General features: G+C 46.1%; 1 protein-coding gene across 1 annotated transcript in view; it reads right to left on the reverse strand.

The window, feature by feature from the left end:
• Positions 1-23,952, reverse strand: part of LOC120849861 — a 290,230-nt gene that overhangs the window by 87,444 nt on the left and 178,834 nt on the right. The window contains exons 4-5 of the mRNA XM_042289457.1: positions 21,668-21,789; positions 20,906-20,990 (exon numbers count right to left, since the gene is read on the reverse strand). Of these exons, the coding sequence (XP_042145391.1) occupies positions 20,906-20,990; positions 21,668-21,781 (199 nt within the window). The 5' untranslated portion in view covers positions 21,782-21,789. The remainder of the gene's footprint in view (positions 1-20,905; positions 20,991-21,667; positions 21,790-23,952) is intronic.

The raw sequence follows: 23,952 nt of genomic DNA on the forward strand, positions 1-23,952 counted from the left end.
TAGAGTTCCGTAACGGTTGGGGATGGGGTGGGGAAGGGGGGGGGGGGGCGTTAACAGTGAGTAAGGCTTTAATGAAACAGGTGCAGCAAGTCCTGCCGCGGTGGCTGTCCAAAGGAAAGGAAGAGCCACGAAGACATCGTAAATACTGTTTGAAGATAGCATGTTAGCTGAGTGATATTTCTTCACAAAACGCGTTCCGAATTGCACAGCTTTAGAGGTATCCCATCGATTTTTTTCCATTGTATTTTAGTTTCTCTGTTTTACCTTCGGTGCGTGAAAAAAGAACAAAACATTTTGCCCTTTTCTGTGCACGATATTAAGCGTCGGCTAAAGGTGTAAAACGTCCACCGTTGGCTTTTCTCAAATAAACTTTCCGTATGCAAAAAAAAAAAAAAAAAAAAAAAAACTAGGTTGCGTTTTTTTTTATACAAATAAATGCAAAAAGATGGAGTCATACCTGCGTTCAGGATTCACTAGAGTTGAAAACTTCCCAACGGCAATGCGCCCTAAGCTGAAAATTTCCCACCACAATGCGCCCTAAATCATCAGGAGATGTAGCAGAAAAAGCCATTTTGCGCTGGGTGCAATGCTTAGAACGATTTCTCCAGAGTTCGTCAGTAAATAAGTCAAGTCGTCGTCCACACTTGTGTGGGTGTTGGAGGAGCCATCCAAGCACGAACAGTTTTTGTGTAATTAAGTAAGAAATTAACGACCGCTTGAACTCACATTTAGTCCATTAAGACAGTCAAGGAAAGTAGTCAAAGAAAGCAGCAAAACCTTGCCGAAATCCAGCGTACACCAAAAGAGCTTCACTCAAAAGCAACAAAAAAAAAAAACAACAAAACGCAGAACACGGGCAAAGAAACAAACATATAAATAAAAACTCAAATTATGAGAACAAAAATTTTGGAAGACAGCCATCGTTTTCTCGATTCGCCGCAAAAGAATACCCGCGAAAGACGCCTCGTTCCTAGGGTAATAATGGCAATAATAATGGCAATACTAAAGACAGCAACGAAAAAGGAGAGAAAAAAAGGACTTGAAGGTATTGAAAGGCAGCGCAACATTCTCCGCATGCAGCAGCGCAGGTAGCACGCTTGGCAGCAGCTAATAAAGCTAACGCAATTAAAGGAAATAAAGTAAGGGAGTCCGCCGTGCAGTCTGCGAGTTGAAAGGGGTTAAGGAAAGTGGATTAGAGGTGCCGCAATTCCGCCAAGAGCGCTAATTAAAGAGTATTTTAAATTCGTTAGCAACGAGCGAGGAGGGCTTTCTGTTTCACGTTTTGCTTTTTTTCATTCTCTTCCAATCTTTCACACCGCACCCCCCCTTTCCCCAGTCCCCCCTCTCTCTCTCTGCTTCTCGCTCTTGCTCATCTTGAATGCCATTGCCAGAGTCCCGTCGCGGACAAAATGGGAACCTATGCTCCATCTTGGTGACAAAAAAAAAAAAAAATATTTCTATCAAAATAGAAGAGGAAAGAAGGAAACACGGCAACGAAATAGTAAGTTAAGAGGATAAGACAAGCAACGCATTTCCATTTGCAGGCCGCTACAGTGATGGGCTTTCACCGACGGTGTCAGAAGCGTATTGGGCACATTATAAACCGAGACCCCGCGGAACCCACCAATTAAACAGCTCCCACTATGCAGCTTCCAGAGCTGTCATTATTGATTAACTGAGAGCCACCCCACCCCGTGAGTTCCTTTAAAAGCAACAAGGAGGTTACAGAACGTACCACCAAGAATTCAAAAGGGGAAAAAAAAAAAGGCTCCAAGTGAGCTTGGCCTCGCAAGTCCCTTGGCGCCTGGGTAGATGGACTGATTATTGCAACAAAAAAAAAAAAGTCAGACTGTCTGAATCGGGTGGTGGCTTGCGACACCTGTTGAATTTATTTAACGCTGACCTCCGGGTAGATAATGCGAAATGTCGTCGTTTTTTGGGTTCGTTGCCACAGGACAGCCTCAGTTCCCATAACCTCGTAAAAGAAATTACAGAAACTCATTTATGATTGGGAAACTGATACATATATTAATTTGTGTGGCTCTGCTGGCCATATTTTGGAATTTCAGACACATTACTCGGAACTAAAAGGGAAGTCTTTGGCCCGCATTCACGGTTTCGCGTTTCTAGTGGTGGAAACGGCATTTGACTTTTTGTAGGAGGATTTGTAGCAGGAAAAAACATTGGTTTGGAACAGCCATTGGCACTCTTGGAGCAGATGGCAATACCTGTCAGCATATCACTTGATATTGAAAATGTCGTTGCACCGACGAATGAGTCATATCTGAGAATGATTGAGGATATCCACTTTGACACTGCAGCACATTACTTATTATTTTTGTATTAGGAATAGATAGGACGCAAAAGGGACACTGCTGTCTCTTTTGCGCTGTTTTCACGTTTGAGGGACACACAGCCTTGTTTTAAGAAATGAAGCTAAGGCCAGAGAGGTTCCATTTACAATGTGTACGAAAAAACTGCCTTTTTACACTCGAATGTTAAATTTTTCTGTAAATATAATTCTGGTTAAAACGCCGACAGAAATCAGCCTATCCACTAAAACATCTTTCGATAAAAATACGTCCCCACCCCCTTTCTCCCTCAGTTTAATGAACTTTAATAAACACCGAACTTAAAATTTTAATTAAAAAAACGAAACAAAACAAAATCAATCCCTCCCAAATATATTGAAAACCTACAGTTGCGCTTTAAAAATTGACGCTGCGCTTTAGCGGCGTTCGAACCAGAGTTGACTGGTCTGTTGGTTTGACAAATTTTATTTAGATGGAGTGTGTGTCATTGAGCCTAAGTTCTCTGCTCTTTCAGTCGATTGCTGCACAGGAGCTACCTTGACTACCATAGTTATTCAAATGTAAACCAGCGTTTCTTCTCCCTTCTCGGCGCAGTTTTTTTTTTTTAAAGTTATAATTAAACCTAAAGTCAAGAGCAAAAAAAGGTCGAATTGTGATAGTACTCAGCATAGTTTCCGAACCATCCGAGGAAACCCACACGCTCCCCCAGGTCAGCCGCTGCTCCTAGCACTCCGGAGCAAAGCGGTGAAGCTCGGCGCGCGCGCGCGCTGGTGTGAGGCCGCGAAGGTCGATGCGAGCGGTACACTGTAGCCGCGGCGTGGAGGCATGTAGCAGAAATTATCATCAAGTTACCTCATCAGGAGTAAAATACCTTGGCTACGTCTTATCACAGGAACGGCCAGCCCTCGATTCTGCAAATCTTTCTCGCGCGTTTTTTTAGGTTCTGACGTCGCCGAGTCCGCGGTCAGCGCGGTCGACGAGAAATCTGTATACTCGGTTTCACCGACGCTTCCAGTGAATAGGACCAATGAAACAGCATTAAAATCGCAGCAACGTGGCATAGTCATCTTTCTTTACGCGTTCCTTCATCAGCTATGCCAATCAAGCGCACCAAATGTCAGGTGACCTGCGGCTTTGGTATGTACATCCGAACCATCGACTGTGCTCCGACCTAAAATGAAACAAACTATAGACGTTTGCAAGTACGGCCACTGGGAGCCGCCATCTTGTTTCTGGTGTGAGTGGGTCGTCTGACAGTCAAGCGTTGCTGAGGCCGGGGGTACGCCTCAGCAATGCTTCACTATCAGACGATCTACCCCACACCAGTGGCAAAATGGCGGCGAACCTGTGCACGGCGCTTAGAGACGCTCTTAAATATATACTTGTACCGTTTTCGTTTTCTTCTACCTATCTAAATACTAGAATCTACCAATAAGACAACTTTAATTCATTTACTGCTTTGTTGAAGCTCACCTCGACGTAGATGAGGCGCAATTCTTAGCGAAAATGGCGTTTCGGCCCAATATGTAGCAGACTTTCGTTCATGGCGGAATTTAACAAAATTGGCGCGGCACTTCAATCAGTGTGTTTTGGTCACTAAATTCCGTAAGAAAAAAACAAAACAAAACAAAAAACGCTACAATTATTTGCAGGGTGTTTTATTAAAAGTGAGCGGATTGAAAGCGCCCACTGGTGGTCACATGCTGCGGTGAAAAGAGGTCGGAAAAGTAAATGCTTTGTTTGAACTGCGAATGGACAAAGCCAGATATAATTTACAAAACGCGAGGTAAAAAAAGATTACCGTCGCCAACGCTAAAAAAAAGTTAAGAAAAAATTGGAATCGCAATTTAAAAGGAAATAAACTACGACAGTAAAAATATTACAGCAGGTTCAACAATCACAGATGCGCTGGGAGAACACGGGTTGGCCGTGCATCGGCTTTGCATATACCGGAAATGAACCAGTTTCAGTACAATTGAAAACAGTCGCAAAAAAAAAAAAAGCGTTCGCCTCATCTTTACCGTTTAGAAATTATGATAAACAGTCCTTTCATACGCGTTTCTTCTTCTATGTTCGGATCCAAAATTTCAGAAGGGCATTTAAAGGCACCGCAAGTTGTTTACCCGTACAAACACCGGAGGCATACGCACAATGAACCGTGGAGTATTTCATCTCGGCCTCAAACCGAAACTCGTAAAAAAATAAAAATAAAAACGACATTACATACATAAAGAAAAACGTACTCAAAATCGTTTCACCTTTGCAATTCATGAAGAACGCGGAGGACAGCTTCAAAAATGGAAAGAAACGAATGACTGTTATGCAAATTTAATTTACCTTGGGTTAACCTCGCGTGGCGTTTCTGCCCCTTTTCATCATTATTATTTGCTTCCCTTAGATTCATAGCTTTTCGATTCGGACTAGCTGAATTTCAAGTGTTTACATATTTTTTTTCCCCAGACCCCTTCCCCTTTCCCCTGCCTTCCTCCCTCGAAAAATGAAATGCGCCTTTTCTGCCGAGTCGTTTTCGTTGCGTTGTCCGTTCTGGCTGTGAGGTCATTCCGAGCGTTTCCTCCGTGTTTGCGCAGCCTGCAAAATCAATAAAGGTCCCCGGACCGAACTCAATTTCACAAACAACAGAATTGTCAATACAGCCTTTAGAGAAAACGACCAATGTGTAAAAAAAAAAAAAAAAAACCTACAACGTTCATTTTCGACAACGTTCATCTTCGAACGGAAGTTTACCTCGACCAAACTGACCGCGGCCCCGAACCACAAAATACATTACTTACGTTTTTCAAAAACGCGCGTTTTTCGTGTTTTTTTTTCTTTTCTTTACGTTGTTGACATTGTTCTTCTAGAGCCTTTCCTTTCTCTCATATGTAAAACGCTCGTTTTATAGTCGGAGGAAAACATACGTTAGGAACAGAATATAGTGTAGGATAGTACCAACTAAACCTGTAAAAAAGAGAAAAAAAAGTGAAGCTATTCCCTTTTCCTTCCCGACCTCTATCTCTTTCTCTCTCTCTCTCTGTCGCTGGCTGCACGACGCCATTTTTGAGTGAAAGGGTAGTCGAGGAGGACTGTTCCGAACAATAAAATGCGTTACTTGTTGATACACTTCCTTTCAGCTGAAGTTCAAATGCGCAGCCGTCGCAAACAAGCTCATGAGACCAATCAAACAGTGTCAAAAGTGCGAGTCACTGGGCCTTTTAACGTTTATAATATTGGTTCATCAATGATAAAAAAACGTACGGGAACATGACGCATACAATGATGGTGTGCTTTAGACGCTGTCCGATTGGTCCCACGGGGCTCGCGTGGATTTGGCTGGTACTCAGATTTTCAGTGATTGGACGCGAGCCCCATCCGAGCGGTGACGCAGCACTCGTGTCCAATCCGCGTCCGCGTTGACCTTCGTATAGGTTGCGCAGAAAATCCAACGCGACTGTATTGTTATATAGGAGGCTAGGTGGCGCAACCTACCGTCCGATTCGAATGAAACAACCGCCATGGTTCCGTCCGTCCATCCATCGTGTTAGCTGTTGACGACGCGAACGTTTTTCAGATGGTTTTTCTTTCTAGCCAGCACAAGTTTGTGGAACGCCTAAACCCGTTCGCGAGAGAGGCTCATGGACTCCGCCATTTTGGACGATGCAGCGCCGCCTAGCGTGCGGCGTGTTTCCGCCATGTTGGGCTGCGCGACCTTATCTCTCTTCCAGAAAACGTAATGATAATTGCACTGGGTCAGACGACGACTTTTACGTTCTTTAAGGACTGACAGCATCTCTAGTGTGACCTTTCAGCACTCGTATAGTGCTTCCGAAGTTTGATTTAAACATTTTTTTTTCGAGCCGTTGCGGCCACAGATGACACACGTAAGTTTTCGAAAGCTAAAATTTAGAGCCGTCAGTCGGCCTGAAAGTCTGTTTAAGCGCGAGACCTTGCATATTTAGATTCTTGACGGTGAGCCAACGCGATCGTTCTTTTGAGGAATGTATGAAATAATTATTATAGCAAGTTGAATGCTTAGTGAGGTATAGCCAGTTGTTAGAAATATATGTTACTGGGACTGTAACGACATTTGTCGGATGGCGTACAAGACCAAATGACGCAGGTGGCTCATATCAAAGCGAAGGAGCAGAAGCCGCAATTCAGCGTTCCCAAGTGCGCTTTCGCCAAACTGGGTAACAGTTTCTTTACCACTACACGAGGTCAGATATTTTTTACCATTTCGTTTCAAGAAGTGACCGGGCCTTGGCGACACTCGTCTGACGCGACAACGAGACATGAGCGATATTAATGTTATGTGCAGCTAATCGCAAGGCCGCAACCTTACGAGCCAGAAACGTTTTATTCGTGTCGAACCGATGATTAGGTCACAAGTGAACAACGAGCATTGTGGTATACACGGGCGAACAATCCACATGATGTAAGGTGTTTTAGTGTATTTTTGTACGCTGTATGTAAATATGGTTTTACTAATATTATATTTACGCTTTCTCAACAATAAACATGGTTTGTTGTTCGAAACATGCCGTGGCCACTTATTAAAACGCGACGATCGTATCAAGAGCATACGAGTTAGCTTGTGAGTGCTGCCTGCTCGTCACGTCAGGAAAAAAGTTCGTCGCTCGGGCAATAAGTACGGCTTATTCATTGAGATGCAATTTCTCGAAGTTATTTCAAAACAACTTTCTCACGTTCCTAATTTCGTGTAATATTTAATTGGTCAATAATCGCGCAGCATTTAACCGTTCCGTGAGAACGCCCGAACACGCCGACATACAGGAACGTATCTACCCCTTAGACAAGGGTATCAAACGATACGTTCAACCCTAGGCTGTCGCTACAGTGAAAGCTAAGAGCAAATCGGGCCGAGCAACCCGCTCACTTTCATCATGACCTCACTCTCTGCGCGTTGGAAGGACGAGAGCAGGGGTCTCAAACCGATTCGAGTGTGGGGACCAGACAGCCCACCTCCGAAAGGTCGAGGGCCAACAGGGGGGGGGGGGGGGGGGGGTGCTATATGTTGGACTTTTTGAGACAGAAATACAGCAATGGTGTTTTATGTAGCAAAGCAGCCGACTCTCCCAGTGACACGTTGGAGTTTTCTGCTCTTTGTAAACTCGCCATCTTTCCAGTGACAGGTTTACCTTTGATTTGATTATACGACTGCTTTGCGCCCACATATGATGTGATGACAAAATTTAAAACGCCCATGTGCTGGCGTTTTTTAATAGAATGAGAGTAAGCACACTGCTGTCGTCCTGTCACATAATTCACTAAGCTAAAAGAGAAAAAAAAAAAAAAACTATTTATACGAAACATTTTGCTTTGCTGGCCCATAGCTCAGAGCTCATAGTTTTAGTTTTGGCAATTCTTCCTGCTGAGAGAAAGTTTGTGCAGTCGAGCTGCGTCCCTGAGTAAAGACCTCGTGCTTGTAGCCTAGTAGCGGTATTTTGGTTCCGGTGGATATGTGAGAAAGGGATCCGTAAAAAGTAACACTTTAGACAAAGGGATACCGAGTCCAAAAATGTGCAAAAACTTGGAGGACGCTTAAGCTTCGCCTTTAAGAGTGGAACGCGATAGCGAAACATATAGACATATAAACACCCGCTCGCTCCCACGCCGAGCAGGCGTGCCTCGCGTGGCCTGGAGGTAGGATCGAAAAAAAAATTGTCAAATTTTTATTTGAGGCAAATGAATTACTTTACGAAGTGAAATCGTTTGAGACATGCGGCGACCTTTATTTCGCATGACAGGTCCCATTTTTTTTAATTACTTTTCATTCCACGCGTGACGCCACGTTTCACGTGTTACGTTGCGGGTTGTTTGAAACTCCCGCGCGATGTCATGTGGCCGTGACGTCATGACCCTATCGACCAATCCTACATTTTAGCGCACGCCGCAGAAGCCGGCTTTTCTGCGACACGAGCTCCTTAACACTCTCTCGCGTTAAAATGTGTGATTGTAGGAACAGAAGCGTCTTTCCGAGCGGAAATGAATCGACGACATTAAACTATTATTTACCACGAATGCAGCGCTTGAGGTATTCGCAACTCCAACGCCCTATAGGTGGCGGGGCGGTAGCTCCAAGATGGCGAAAGAGACGGGGATAGATTCTCCACGATATCCCGTGCGCCTGCTCGCTGGCGCTGTTCAGTGCGCTAAAAATGGTTCATTTGTCTACAAATACGAAGCGGTTAGAGAGGGATCATATTACAGATGACAGAGATGCTGATGCACGTTAGGGAAACGAGCATGCTGTTATTTAGAAGTTGCAGAAACCTTAAATTGCGAAGCTTTGTGGTGAACGAGGGCGTTTTAGGCACCGGCCACGTAACCGTTTATGGCAGAATATTTTTGACGGTGATGAAGATATGTTTGCCCTTTGCCTGGCCATTAGTGCTCTAAAAAGAGATCCGCAAGCGGTGACCGTCAAGCTTCGGAAGGACAGCGTTCACAGTATTGGTGTCTTCGCGTCACAACCTCACAACTCGCTGCTCAACCGTCTCGGTTTTAGTGTATTGCAGCACGTAATCAAACTGCTCTATGGTTATTGATAGAAAGTTTGTTACCGCAGGCTACCGTGCGGTGTAGCATTACACCCGCAAGCTCGCGCTGCGCCTTTGAGGCAAAATTTTCTGTGCGCGCCAGGAACGTTGCCGTGCTCATCACCCTAAAAAAAATGTTGTAGTCCTTACACTCCTTGTCACATATACGACACTCCAAAACTTCAGTTCGCCGTGCAGCCCACTGAGGTCAAACTAACGGCCCCAACTTTTACGAAAGGCTTGATGACGGCGCAATAAGATATTAAATAGCTGAAGTACGCATCAAAGAGTAGAGAAAAAACAAACAAAAAACACAGAGGTTTTGCAGCAGGGCCAAAAAACCCCGATTACTTTTTTTATTTTTTTACAGTCATTTATACTTATTTAAGCAATTTTAATAAGCTGCACAACTCGGCTATTAAGCCGCTCGTGAAAGTTGGTAGCGCCGGTTGAACATCAGTGCGCTGTACGTCCAACTCAAGTTAAGGGGTGTCGTACGCTATGCAAAACCTGCCTATTAACATAATCGGCGTGTTTAGGGGTTTTATTTATTGCTCTATCAAAAATAAATATTTTAGTATATATCCATAATAACCCTGAGACGAAGGAAAAATAAAAAAAAACGGACAATACAACGAAGTCTCTATTGGATACCATTCACCAGCTCGCCTGTGTTTTTTACCTTTCTTCACTAAACATTTTTTTGTACCGTGTTACTTGCAACATTTCGGTCTTTTTGGCAAAAACTGCGCTTCCTAAGCTCTCGTAGCGAACGGCTAGCTAACACACACGCTCTTAAAATGCTTCGCGCATTTCTTTATTTGCTTTGTGATTACCTGAACGCAAGTACGGGTATTCTGTCTTTTTAAAGTGCTTGGAATAAATGGTCATGTTCCTTGTAACGGCCTTAAAACGCGAACCCATTCCCGATTTGTATTGCTGGACATACCCGTTGCGCGATGAGTTTCCTCCTACTTATGGCAAAGAATAAACTTTCCGTAGACCGTTCCTCATTATTAGCGGGAGCGTGTTCTGTCACGTTGAGCTCAGATTGAGCTGGCGGCCATGCACAAGGCTAGAAATCTGCAGCGTATCCAATACACGAAAAGTCCCTAATGAAATTAGACATCCCGGTCCTTCGTGCAAGGCTGTTTCAAGGCGGAGCACAAGAATTCCTTTTTTAACGCGCTCACTTTTTACGTTAAAACGGCTTCACGCATCAAGGCCGACAGTCCCTGCCACCGTTTCCGCGCCGCCGCCGCCGCCGCCGCCGCTGCCGTCCTCGCTCCTCTGGTTCTCCGTTCGTCCGCGGGAGGGCGAGCGGCGGCTGGAGTTGCGAATAGAAACGGCGCTCGCAGCAGTTTCCCTGCCTCAAGCGGGCCGCGTTCCAAAGGGTCGCGAGCCGCGTGTTTGAATCCCTTGGGCTAGAGTGTGATGGCGTGGCGAAAGATGAACCCTAGACTGAGTCAGCTTAGGCGTGAACGGAAAGGAGTACCTCAGTCAGCAAATCAGTCTTAAATATAAATGAAACAAAGGACTTTTTGCGACGCGAAACTCCAAATCACCTTCGATATCAAGCCGGCGCTACCCCATCAAGCGGGTCGCGCAATTCGACTCCGCCGACAAAATCGACACGAGAACGCGTCAAAGCGTCACGCGTACACATCACGAGCTTGCCCTTTAGTGGCTAAAACCATTCCCCAAAACAACCCTCCGAGACAAAGACTTCCCGTCGCCTTCGGGCTGTTCCCGCCTTTCAAAGTTGATCGAGCCTGCCACATCTCACGGCCCTCTCCGCCACGAACCACACGGAGGGAGACGGGCGGGCAAAAATTGTGACAAATTTTAATTGTGACCCCCTCCTCTCCTTTTCCTTTCCCCCATCGCGAGAAAGTAATCAACTTTTAATCTCGTCGGAATGGCAAGTCCATTACACTAGTCAATTAAGGAGAGCTTCCAGCGTCACGTGACCGAGTAATTTAATTAATCAGCGCGACGCCAGTATAGCTCCGCGGGCTTTCTGAGTCTCCGTAATTACTTTATAAAGTTCCTAATTAACGTTAATATCGCGCCCGCGAGCGCGCGCGCTCTCCGGCGATGAAGACGAGAAATGCCGAACGGCGGATAGAGTAGCAAGCGGGCGTGTGCGTGCGCGTGCATATGCGCGTGAATGTATTACGCGTTCGTGGCTTTTTGGAACGCGCAGCCCCCCCTTGGAGAGCGAAAACTTTTTTGTATAATTCGACTCCGTCGACGTCGTCATTTTGTAGCCCCGTGTCCTTTCCCTCGAACCACTTTCTCTCAGCCTCGTTGTCTGAAGTCGTTAGAGATAAATGGATGCAGACGGTGAAGTCATCGTGCCGCGGTGCCAGCCGGCGCTGACTCTGACCTAAACGAACACGCCGTTCCAAAATGGCGTCATATGAAATCAATTTCAATTGCTAAAAGGTTTCGGTGATTCATATATAGCGGCACAATCGGTCTACCGGTCGATCCATTAGTAAATTAATTAACCAATGGATTCGTCACTAAATAATTTAATGTAAGAAATAAATTGTAAAAAAAGGAACAATTTACGTAGGATATTTGCTTATCGAATACAAATTTATCAATAAAGCGATCGTGCAAATAATCGAGGAAGAAATTGGAAGACAGCAAGTGCATGCGTAGTACTAGTTCACAACCTATTTGTCGGTGAAAGCCTAACATGAACTGGGATTATCACCCGATGGTTAAAACCATTCAGACATTTAAGCTGAGTCTAGATGCTGGCCAATACAAATAACTTCGATAATAATAGGGAGTTAACTGTTACCGGTTTTCGCGTACCGCACTACAGGAACTTTCGAAGCATGCTTTTAAGCATGCGCCCCGAGGCGTGCGCTTAAAAGCATGCTTCAAAGGCTCCGGTAATGCGATACAAGGAACACGGTAACGGTTTGCTAAAAGTCCCTATTAACCTGACACTGGGGCACAAAAAAAGAAAGTCTGGATTAGTGGAGAAAGAAGGAAAAAGGGGGACAGACAACGCCCGCACCGCAAATTTTGAACCCACCTCGCAGCGTTATTTCACTCCATGGAAAGAAACCGACAATCTAAGCCAGAATACCGTCAAACCACGCGATTAAATAAGAATCCGTTCTATTTTGGTATTGCTTGCAAACGCCTTGTTTTAGCAACGCCTGGGGATGCAAAAACCTCAACGTCAGGAATATTGCGAGCAAGAAAAAAAAATGCAATGACCGACTCAACACTGTCAAACTCAAAACCATACGCAAACAAACAAACACACACACACACAAACACACACAAACAGCTAGCGTTTAAACAGCAAAGAACAGACACCCGAGTGAAGAGCATTTTGCGGCCGGTTACGGTCAAATAAGTACTCATGTGGACTCAGCAAACGCACGGCAGAATCACCTCCCCCCCCCCCCCTCCTTTTTCCCTCTTCATTTCTTGCATCCTTTTCTCTTTCTCCCCTCCCAAGACACCCCCTCGTCCTCTTTTCCACCACCTCATTAATACAAAAAAATACATAACTGACCCACTCGCACCCGAGACCGAATGCCGGAGTTGCCTACTCAACGGTTCCAAAACGACTCGTATACCACTCAAGAATGGTTTTAGAATCATACACACACACACACACATCAGCTAACGACGCGAGGTTGTGATGGACTCACAAAAACCCGCATACAGACACACCGCGGAAGCCCCCCCACACACAGATGCACATACCTAGACTCACACGCGTCCAAACCTAACTACACCCGCTTTCATCTAACGGTTGACCACAGGGGACACTACGAGCCATACGAGCCAATTCAACGCCGCCTTAGCGTCACGCGACTTGCAGGAAATGGCGCGGCGACTCGCGGGACGCTTAATCACGCGATATTTTTCACCCCGCTGGATTTGGCTGGAATGGGCTGTAGCGTCCAACGCGGTCCATCAGAACGCGAAACGAAGTATAGAACAGAAAACCGCGGCTGCTTTGGCTGCACCGGGAACATTTAGAAAGGGGATAACTTTCCCCCCGCTCCGCTTTTGAAACAGCGCAAAAGTGGATAACCAACCCGCGCGAAACACCGCGGGCAGCACGCCGAAGCCTACTCCACAAAAACCGCACGTGTCCTCCGTTCACCCTTAAGCTGACAGTGCGGACGAAGCTACGTGCCGTTTTTCACCAATCGTCCGTCTGTTTTTCGTCACGTGATCACACTTCTGACCATGTCCCCACGCGCAGAGAGCAGGGTCGGGTGATGAAAGGGAAGAAGTTTTTTGGTCCGACGCGCCCGTAGCTTGTACTGCACCGTCAGTTTAGGGGTGAACGAGGTATACAGCGAACTGCTTGAAGAGCGTTCGGAGAGATGATGACTGTTGAGGGAAAAGTCCGACGGATCGCCTGCTCGGTGGTTACGCGGCGGACATCCGGGGGGAAAAAAGGGACTCCACCGAGATATAAAAGGACCGAATAAAAGGGGGGGGGGGGGGGGAGAGAAGAGAGCAATTTGAAGACGTTTTGAATAAATTAACGCCCATACTTTCGCGAACCCCGAGTTGGACGGGTCGGGCGCGGTTGCGAGGAAAGCGCCCGTTGGGATCTGCGCTTATTTTCCCGTCTACGATGCAAGTTGTACGTATTCCCCCGTCCGTCGTTTTAGGTTTGGGGCGAAAAAAATAGGAGGAGGGGGAGGAGGAGGAGTGAGCGGACTGCCTGCGTCGTTCTAAATTGGAGGCGCTGGACGATGGAGTATATTATACGCTCCGCGTGCCGCTTACTAAGGGCTAGACGGATACGACGTCTAACGCGTTAGCGTGTTTGCGGGTGCTGTTGGAACGAGCATGAAGTGGTCGTGTTACCACGGAGGCCCCCGAGCGCTCTGGCACTTACTCTCGACGCAGATTAGACGCGACCGAGTTTCTACCGCGATGCGAACGTGCGTGTGATACGTGCGTTGCGATGTTCGTTAGACGGGAGTGAGGGGGGGGGGGGGGGGGGGGCGTAAATGAAGGGCGGCTGAGATGTGAAAAAAGGTCGAGGAGGAGTCGTACAAAGTTTTCTCGGGGGTGGTCGTAAAAAATGACTTCACAAGTTTCGGCGCGGGCGTCACCTGTAGTAGTGCCGTCTGCTACGCCCCGTTTGTGAGTACTCCATTTAGTTTCTTAATGGACACCGTTGATGCGCCGCGACGCGAGGTGTGCTGTGCCGGCGTGCATGGTCAAAAAGTGCGAAGGCTGTTTGCGCGCAAAGCTCGACGTCGGTCCTGCACGACGAAAGGAACGCGTTATGCACGACGACTGAGACAAGTCGTGGCGAGGAGTGCGCTATACCTCGTTTCATCTCACGATTAACCACAACTAACGCTACAACGAGCCATCCCGGCTGCGTATTTGAGAAGGCCTGTAAAGTAAGTCAACGGACGTCACATCGCCTTGTTGTTTTTTTCTTACTTTTTTTGGTATGGTGTCCAGGAATGCGGCTTAAACGCGCTTCGTGCTTGATCGCTTCGGGGGAAGGAGTTAGAGTATCCTCAGTAAAAGAGGTTAGAAAAACATCCACCAGAGGGAGTCTAGTTCCGAAACTTTCACGCGTCAACAACAGGTCAGCTTCGGGTCGAGGTGGCAATGGACACCCGAAGCGTTGTTCGGTGCTCCCTTTCCACACACGTCTCCTGTCGTGATGCTTGTATGAAACAGGAACTAATTCACGGACTCTAGCTAAACATTTCATAAAAACAAAAGTAGCGGCCTTTATCTCCATTAAGCAGTCATTTTGGGAAGTAAGCAAGAACATGTTGCTTAAAAAGTAACCTTCAAAATGTTGAAAGGAAATTTCCATCACGTGATGTCAGGTCACGTGACATCACCTCCGCTGCATTTAGCGGGAAATCGACATCACGCAACCCGAAGTCACGCAATGTGCTCACGTTGCGTGACGTCACCGTGTCAAATCGTGGTTTCACGTGATACCATGACATCACGTGATGTTGACTTCCCCGTTATATTTAGCGGGAAATTGTCCTGACGGACGAACGGGACAGATTTATGGAATTAGGGGGTTACGTTGAAAAGCAGTCCATGCTTAAAAAAAAAAGAAAAAAGAAGTTACGAAAGGTTGTGTTGCAAAAACTGGCAAGAGCAACACGGAACAACGCCCCAAATTACCCCGAAAGAACGTACAAACGCAGAAAAAAAAAGAAAAAAACGAAATGTGCAGACCGTTCCCGATCTTTCCCCTCTTCTTCCCTAATTTTCCTCGCAATCGAGAAAAAATAATTAACAGAAAAATTAATACCACGCATAAAACATAACCAAAAATAGATAAATTAAAGGGTTGTCTGAGAGGGAAAAAAAGAAAACGGGTGGTTTAAAACTTTTAATGGACACACCGCGTGCTTTAATCACAATTAGCCACCACTACACTGACAGAAAAAAAAAAGCAAGAAGCGTCATACTGTCGCTGTTGTCATCGTCCCAAATTGGACCTCTAATTAGCATACTTCGCAGCGCGCCTACGTTTCGTGGCAATCAGTCAAGCGCCCTGGCTCGCGCTTGACGGGGACCGACGAGGAAGAGAGAAAAAACTTAAAATGCGCAAAACGAGTGCGTAAACATTAGTGAGAGTAATTATAAATAATATCAGACCGTGCAATTAAATGAGTAAACAAGAGGGAAAAAAGGGGAGCTCCACGCGTGTCTGTCCCTAGGGGTTATCTCTGCCTCTGTGTTCCGCAGCAAGCAAATAAAAAACAACGAAAAAAATAATAATTAAAGTAATTTTGTCAGACTCACCCATTGTCCGTGTTTGAAAAGTGGAAAAGCGAGTGATGTTATCAATCCACAACTAAATAAAATTAAAACCTTAGAAAAGGCAAACAAACAACAAAACAAATAGACAAACAAACAACAACAAAAAAGCCGAAGAGAAGAAACGACATTCATCCAACCATGGCAGCTCGAAAAAAAAAGTTAATTTATAGGTTCAGTTTACTGTGCTTTCGAGAAGACTATGATTAGAACACGCACAATTAATTGCAAACGCACTGTGAACACTTCTAACATTGAATATATTTTGGGGCTTGTCTCACTCCCCGAAGAAAAGGTAACGACAAATATGTATGTTCGAAGGCTGCCGGCAGTCATGGGAGCACCGTTCGCTTAATTTGGCGGGCGACATCTCACCCGCCAGCGGATTACGTTGATTATATGTATCACATTATTGTACCTATTCTACTCACAAAAAACTGAGTCAGACATGACCAAAACAGGCTACTTTTTTCCCTTCTTAATTTCACAATTGCTTTCAGCATCGCCGATAATCGGTTCAGAATGTAAACGGACTCCCTGAAATCAGCGATGGCACGCAGTATTCTGAAAATTCTGTAAGGGGGTGGGGTGGGGGTGGGGGGGGGGGGGGGGGGGTGTATTCTACTGAAGAAGCTATTACAATAAAAAATAGAAAACCCACTCAGTCCGCGGCAAAATAGACAAAAGCCAGTGATTATACCGCCTTATTGACTGTTGCCCCAACATAAAAAGAAGACCGTCCATTGCTTCTTTTATTTTTTTTTTTTAAATTCACGATACGAAGTGAGATAATACTTCTCATATGGTTGGCTAATATTTCAACTAGCGAAAGGAACATTTGAGAGGAGTTTTAGCTTGTTTCATCAGACCGCCGAATTTTCTTACGTTGTAACTATTTTTTAGAGCGCAGCTCTTAGGCGCCCGTTTCGGGCTTGAGCGGCGTCGCCGTCGGCGTAACCGCGCGGTGCATTATGGGTAAATTTTTCCGAAGGGACCCGAGGTCCTCCCGAAGGAACCCGAGGTCCTCCCGAAGGACCTCGGGTTCCTTCGGGAGGACCTCGGGAGGACCTCGGGTTCCTTCGGGAGGACCTCGGGAGGACCTCGGGTTCCTTCGGGAGTTGCATGGAACAGGTTGCATGCAGCCTGTTGCATGCAGCTGGCATGCAACGAGTTGTATGCAACCTGTTGCATGCAATCCAGGTTACATGCAACCTGGTGACGTCATCGGCATCCGCATCGTCATCATTACTGATGACGTCATCAGTGACATCACTGCTGACGTCATCATTGACGTCACTGATGATGACATTGGCATCCGCATCGTCATCATCCCTGAGCACGTCATCAGTGACGACACTGATGACGTCATCGAAAACCCCCCGAGATCACGTGACCCCCCCCCCTTTCAGTACCCTTCCCTCCTCCTCCTCAAGAGCTGCGCTCTAATTCGGCGTTACAGGAAGTTGTAAACGGCTTTCATTTTTTTTGTTCTGTTTTAAGCGCACTAAAGGGTGTAGTTCACCGTGCTCCGAGGACTCGGACCACAAAAAGATTCGGTCATATCAACCTCATGATACGTCGCCTTAATCTATATTATATTCGGCAGCATGCTTAGTGGTCCCCTGCATTAAAAAAAAACCCAATATCACTTGTGAATTTACGAATTCAAAATAAAAAGAATCAACTTCGTTGCAGAACGGCAAATTAAAGCTAAAAAAGCTGGATTGGAAAAAAAAAAGTTCAGTTACCAAAAATGTTCGGGTTGATACGACCTCGCCAATACATGTTCAAGAAGCGACAACCACGACTCGACCGAAACAAATTGACAGGAATGTCAAGAAGTCACTTCAACGAAACGCAAACTTCACTTGGGAACAACACGCCTGCCTCTCACGCCGCAAACCCAGCACAATTAATCCAACTCATTACGCCTAAAACTAATGGTAGGCTAGCAAAACCGGCACACGGCGAAAACAACGCGGAAGCACGTTAAAGCGAAGGAAGTGAAATTAATGACAAAAGGGTAGCACGTGAACCGAGCGAGAAAGAAAAGAGCGGCGACACGAACAATGAACGCTTCGTACGTCGAACGCTGTTACTACTCCCACAGAATGTGTTCGGGCCGACAAAAGCGTCAGGCTAGGCGTCGAAATTAAGTCAAACTCTGCATGGGTGAAAAGGTCTGGTTGGGGGGAGGGGGGGGGGGGGGGAGGGGTGTAAAGGGTTTATCGACGTTAATGACCTATGATGACACCGATAATGGGTCATTTCGCGTCATTAACCCTGACGATCTTCGCTTCTTGTCTTTTAAACTAGGGCCTTAATTCAGCGGATCGCTCAGGCGAGCTTGGCGCTTGCCACCGGCAAAAAAAACTTCCTTTGATTCCTGCGGCGCGTTGTTGGGGAAAGATGGCGGGGTGACGGGACGCAGTGAAACAAGAATTTAGTCGATTACGACGCTGAGAGGACGCGGCGTGTAACGGCGGCCGTGCTTGTGCTTGTTTTCTAAATATCCTTGTTCTTTTTCTTTTTTTGTTTTCTTCTGACGATTAACAACACTGTACCAAGAAGACACGGCCTGCACACGACGTCATCATTAGGAAACACCCCAACGCGGCCTAAGCGGCAAGCGTGTTAAAGTGAAACGAGATGACGAAAGTAGCGGACGTCTGGATCTTTAGCGTCGTCGTGCATCAGTTTTGCGCTCGTTCTGACCCCCCCCTCCCCTCCTCCCTCCCCCCCCTCCTCCCCCCCCTCCTCCCTCCCGAGAACGCGACACGAACGGAACCAAGATGGCGCTGCGGGAATCTACTGCTCATGACGTCAGAGAAATAATTGCGCCTATAACAAAATCGTCTTAGACGAAAAACAAGCAAGCAAACAAAAACACACACACATAAGACGAACACAAAACAAGTGAGTTACCACATCTAGCACACCGATGGCAAGGCTTTCTAGATTACTGTAATGTATTGTTTTCAGCTCTTCCATCGCAATAGGTCTTGGTTGAGGTCCGGTGGCTGAGTGTTTTAGCGCACCAGAGCTCGGAGCACGTGTAGCGAAAGCTCTCACTACAGAACCCGGGGATTCTATAGGCTCGATTCCTGGCCCTGCCCGTTTCGATCTGGATGAACATCGCACCGTTCTGCAGTCGGACATGTATCACAACGGCAGGATACACGTTAGAGACCCAGGCAGGCAGTCGCACTCCACTGGCTAAATTTCTCGTCTACAGCCTAAAAACTATGTGTCATCATACTTGAAAGGCTGACCGAAACTACGCTGTCTAAACACATATTTGCTTTTTTTTTTTACTGAAACTTCATTTCCTAAACGCTTTTTTTTTATCACGCATGTTTACATCATTATACATTATACAAATTTTACGACCCAAACATGGTTGCTTAAAACAAAAACTCGTAGTTCCCACATGTGCGCGCTCATTAATGAGTGCGCTACTTCTAATTAGTGTGAACTTGAGCGTTGAGAGATACTCGAGTGAAGAGGTTCGCCCGTTTACAAGACGCCACCTTGACGCATCCGAGAGGACGGCTCCGTTTCAACCGCCAGCTCCACAACACGCAACGCCACCTGCATTCGAAGCGGCGGACAGCTCTCGGCGGCTCGAACCGCGGCTCCGCCAACGTTGCCAACCGCAACGAAGGCTTTTTTTCTGGTATCCACCGGGGCAACTTTCTTCACGCACGCTGAACAGTTTAACGAGGTCCGACGGCCGTGCGACCTGGCGGTCTAAACTCCGCTTCCTCGCAATCGGGAGAAGAAAAGCGATTACGAAAGCGAACGACCCCGCTTCACATTAACCGAAGTTGATGCGCGTAGTAAACGGAGTAGCGGCTCCGGCTACGCGAACTGTGAAAGCGGCTCCACGGAGGCACACTTAAAGATCGAGACGTGAGGTTTGGTTTAGCGTAGGAAGCATGTATTCTTTATAGGTTCAGCGTCCTAGAGTAAGCCGGTTAGGGTTAATGGGCAGCCAGATAGCTGCTCTGGATGCAGTGACAGCGTACATACCGTGCAACCGCGTCAAGATACTAGGAAGTCTTAGAAAGTATTTTAGCTGGTGAAGCTGTTCCAAACATCATAGAATAGATACCTAAGTACTTCGCACATACGACGCGCATGAATTGTTCAAAATGGCAATAATTAGCGGATGACTAACTATGAATTGTTAGTAGATTCTCGTTTTCACAAAGGGAATCAAATCTGCTAGTACTCGTTCGTTTTGTGAGTAAAAAAAAAAAAAATTAAAAAAGAATACCGTTTCTTGAGTTGTAGGTTTGTTTGCGCAGTGAATTGAGTTCATTAGTTTCGGCACAACATAAAGCCGGGTTCACCACTGCTCATACATCAAACAAACAAAAAAAGTCTGCGAACACGGGCCACTGCAATATCCGCGGTTCGAATGCCGAGCGCCAAGTTTTCTCCCCTGCGGCCTTCGAAGCACGGATCTCGTGGCGACTGGCGCTCGAATCTGTATGTCGGTTGTTTTTTGTATGACGTATGATTATTGTAACCCCGGCTTAATGGACAGAATTGTACTTCTGCGAGTCTAATTATAGCTAATATAACACACATTTCGATATATCTGGTTCAGTATATGTGACGCCTCTATACCTGGAGAGCTGCGCTGTACATGTTTCAAATACTAAAGTATTAGAAAAACAAAAAGTAATTGCTTGAAACACTCCATTGCCCTCGATCCAAGTATTTGTTTCAATACAATTAATGAAAACAATCGCGATGTCATCCTTTTGTTTTCGCGCGCGAAACCCGTTCAGTGAAGCTCAGCGATTATACATCGCAATGCGCATACCATCTGTCAATGTTAAACGATTTATTAGACTTTGTTTATTTAATCGATAGCATATTTACAAAAAAAAAGGCCAATGTACTTAACCACACACAAAAACTAGTTGACGCCAACATACAAAGAAAAAACAACACTTCGTTATACTTCATTTCTAGAATTATCTACGACGTGCACACGACTCATTGTAATTTTTTCGGTTTGTGCCCTAGTTCGGTGGTTTCTTCGTGTGTGATGCTTTTGTAGATTTATTGTATTTGCGTTTTTTTTTTCTTCCCCAGAAAAACAAAAGGTCAACTAAAAATAGGTCTGCATTTCCCTCTATTTTCTGCGAATCTACTAACTCTACCTTTTTTCCTCTTTTTCTTCTAGTAAAACTAAAAATACTTTCGTACCTTGTAAGATTGCCAGGACTCTCTCGTTCGGTAGCTTATGCAGTTGATCCAGACACAGCGCCTTGAGTTCTTCCATCGGTATGTGCTGCAAAAAAAAAAAAAAAAAAAAAAAAAAAATTGAAATGAATAATGTGAAGGATTTCGACCAAAGTGATATAACATACGACAAGTTTATGTTTAGTGGCAGCCACGAGTGGGTTTAAATAGGTACATGTGGTACCGCTGCCCCTTACACAGACGCTTCGGGCAGATGCTTTGGGAGCTATGGTGAGCTCAGTGCGACGCAGCTGTTTTTCTTCGTTTTATTCTACGCATGAAACGCATGCACAATCAAAGCTACGAGTGCGACTGAATGGCCAGATGCGGGCAACTACCTAAGCCGGTGCAATGTGGCACTGGACACTATAACGAGTCACTAAAAAGCGGTAATGCTGCTACGTCGTGTTACGTTAAACAAAACTTGTCGGTACAGGCTAACCGTATATTTCGGAGGCTGAGTGAAGTCGTTTGATCTTGGCTTCACCATGGCGACAAAGGATATACACTGTTAGATAACTTGTCAAATAAATCATTTTAGCAAGCTTTGCATACTAAAAACCTGTGAAAACTTCGAGGAAAAAAAAAATCCCGCGTCTTAAGAAAAGCGGCGGCGCTGAGGACTGCTCATGTCACCGACACTATGTTTTCGTTATGTTTGCCAACAGTGTTAGTTCGTCGCTGGTCTGGCGGGACCATGGGGCCGCATACATAAGGTGTCCTCACCTGGAGTTCCACCGGAGTGAGTATGCCCAGCTCGTCGGGAGACAGGGCTTGGAAGGACTCCTCCAGCAGCTGTTCGCGCTGGTCCACGAAGGCGGAGAGGTCGTACCAAGTCATCTTTAAGCCTGCCGGAACAAATCAGTCGCCGAAAAACGAAGTAATTATCTAATTAAATAATTCATTATTCCAACCAATCTTATTTTATAAAATGAAGAACTAGACCTCGTGTTTAGCGTGGAAACAAAAACATCAATTATGCTCATAGTTATTAAAAACAGAACTGAAATAGGTGCAATGAACTACAGAGCGGAGTAAAACAAAAGTAGGCGTAATGGTATCAACAAAAGTTTCTGCTGAAGATCTAAGAACAGCTTGTAAGGGAAATATCCAATTATTTCGAATTAAAACATACAGCAAGCTCTCATCTAGAGAACATCAGGTTATCGCCGGATACTGTGAAATGTCAACAAATTAAAAAAAAAAAAACGAAGTTACATTGACAAAATTTTTGAATTTCTGAACCCTTCCCGTGAACATTTAAAATTCCGTACAAAGGGTATTGCGACCGTCGTACGTAAAGAAGCAGAGTCTATCAGTTGTACGCGTCACCCGAGCGCTGCATGAGTCCCATGGTGTCCAGTATTGGGAATCCACAATTCGTGCAGACTGGAATCATCCCGCAAACTACAAAATCGTTTCTGCAAACATTAGCGCGATATCAACTGGCAGGTAAAGCAACACGTACAACATCAGCGCTACATTAATAAGGGGCGGTAGAATTTAAATCGAGTAGAAGCTACAACGTCATTCGAGCTGAAAAACCTAACAAGGAACGAAAAAATAACGGATTGTTATTTTCATTTTTTTTTTCTTTTACCGGCAAGCATCCTAGGAACTCGTTTCAAGTATACCGACTGCATTCCGCGATCCCCAGGAGTTAAACGATGCGTAGCCGTCGGGCGCGTTAACTCTTGTCAACTCTTCAACACCTCCGCATTCGGCCTCTCCAAGCTTAAGAAAGGGCGCACGCTCACACATACACACGCGGACAAAAAAAAAAAAAAAGCAACACAAGTAGTCAGTTTTGTCAACTTTTGCGGCGGCCTAAAACGCACGCCCGCACACACGACGGAAGAGCCCCAACTCGAACAAAGCGCACTCGCGGCTTGATTAATATTAATAACTCTTCGTAACTAACCCCCCCCCCCCCCCCCCCCCCCCTTTTCCCGAAAATCCGCAGTCCCTCGCGAATTCGCAACGAAACCCGGAACAACAAAAAAAACCAGCGGCGCTGAAACTCTTAACACCAAACGCGCACTCGCACTTACACACTCGTAACACCGAAGCGTCAGCCCCCCCCCCCCCCCCCCCCCCCACACACACACACAGAAAACGTTGGACCGCGAAACATTAGAAAACCTCCGCATCGTCGACGAATTACTGCACCGGCGTCGCCCTCCCAAACTAACCATAAACGAGTGAGAGCCAAAAACAATAATATTAATACGTCGGCGGTAAGAGACGATGTCGTCTAAAACAAACCGTCGCTGCACGGCGGCAGTTTTGGGGCACAAACAACAAAAGCGCGCGGTGCCGCTACGGCTTCGTCAACCGCGAACGAGGCACACAGCGAGTCGTCGCTCGCGCCCGCTTGACGACGCCCGTACAATTCCCGCGCGTGGAACGCAAACAATTCTACGTTCCGAGGCGTCGTCTACTAACCTGTGCCTCCTCTTTCTCCCACGAGCATTCTCAACGAGACGCTAATAGAAAAGGGGAAAAAAGAAGAGGAAACCGCGTTAAAGTGTGCACATTGTTATGTCCGTCTTTTCCCCCAAAACATTCGAAAACGGCGGAATCGGCGAGGGAGCGACGCGGAGACGAGAATGAAGCGACGCATTAGCGGCGAGTGTGTTAAGCATCCCACGGTACGTTTTGCGTCGTGGTTGTAAAGGCGAGAGGTAGGGCAGAGAAGCGTCCCGCGTGGTCCCTGTGGGAACGGGAAGGGGGGGGCATGCCGAGTGATGTTGGACGACGACGGCAACGAAGTGTTGTTGTTGTTTGCGTCGCATTTTTGCGTCTGTTTCGGACACGTACTTTGCCCCCTTGTCTCTGTTGTTTTCCATCCTCTTGTTCGGCGTAACCCGAGCGAAGCCTAAAGTCAAGTTGCGAGCCGCAGCCGTAGCCAGAAACAGAGAGTGTTGATACCAAGAACCATTAGTTTAAGAAGAAACAAGAACGGAAGGGTTGACAACATCTCGTGTTTATACGTTTCTCTGGGACTGAAG

This window comes from Ixodes scapularis, unplaced genomic scaffold, assembly GCF_016920785.2.
Source record: "Ixodes scapularis isolate PalLabHiFi unplaced genomic scaffold, ASM1692078v2 PGA_scaffold12__126_contigs__length_90152505, whole genome shotgun sequence".
Taxonomy (NCBI): Eukaryota; Metazoa; Arthropoda; class Arachnida; order Ixodida; family Ixodidae; genus Ixodes; species Ixodes scapularis.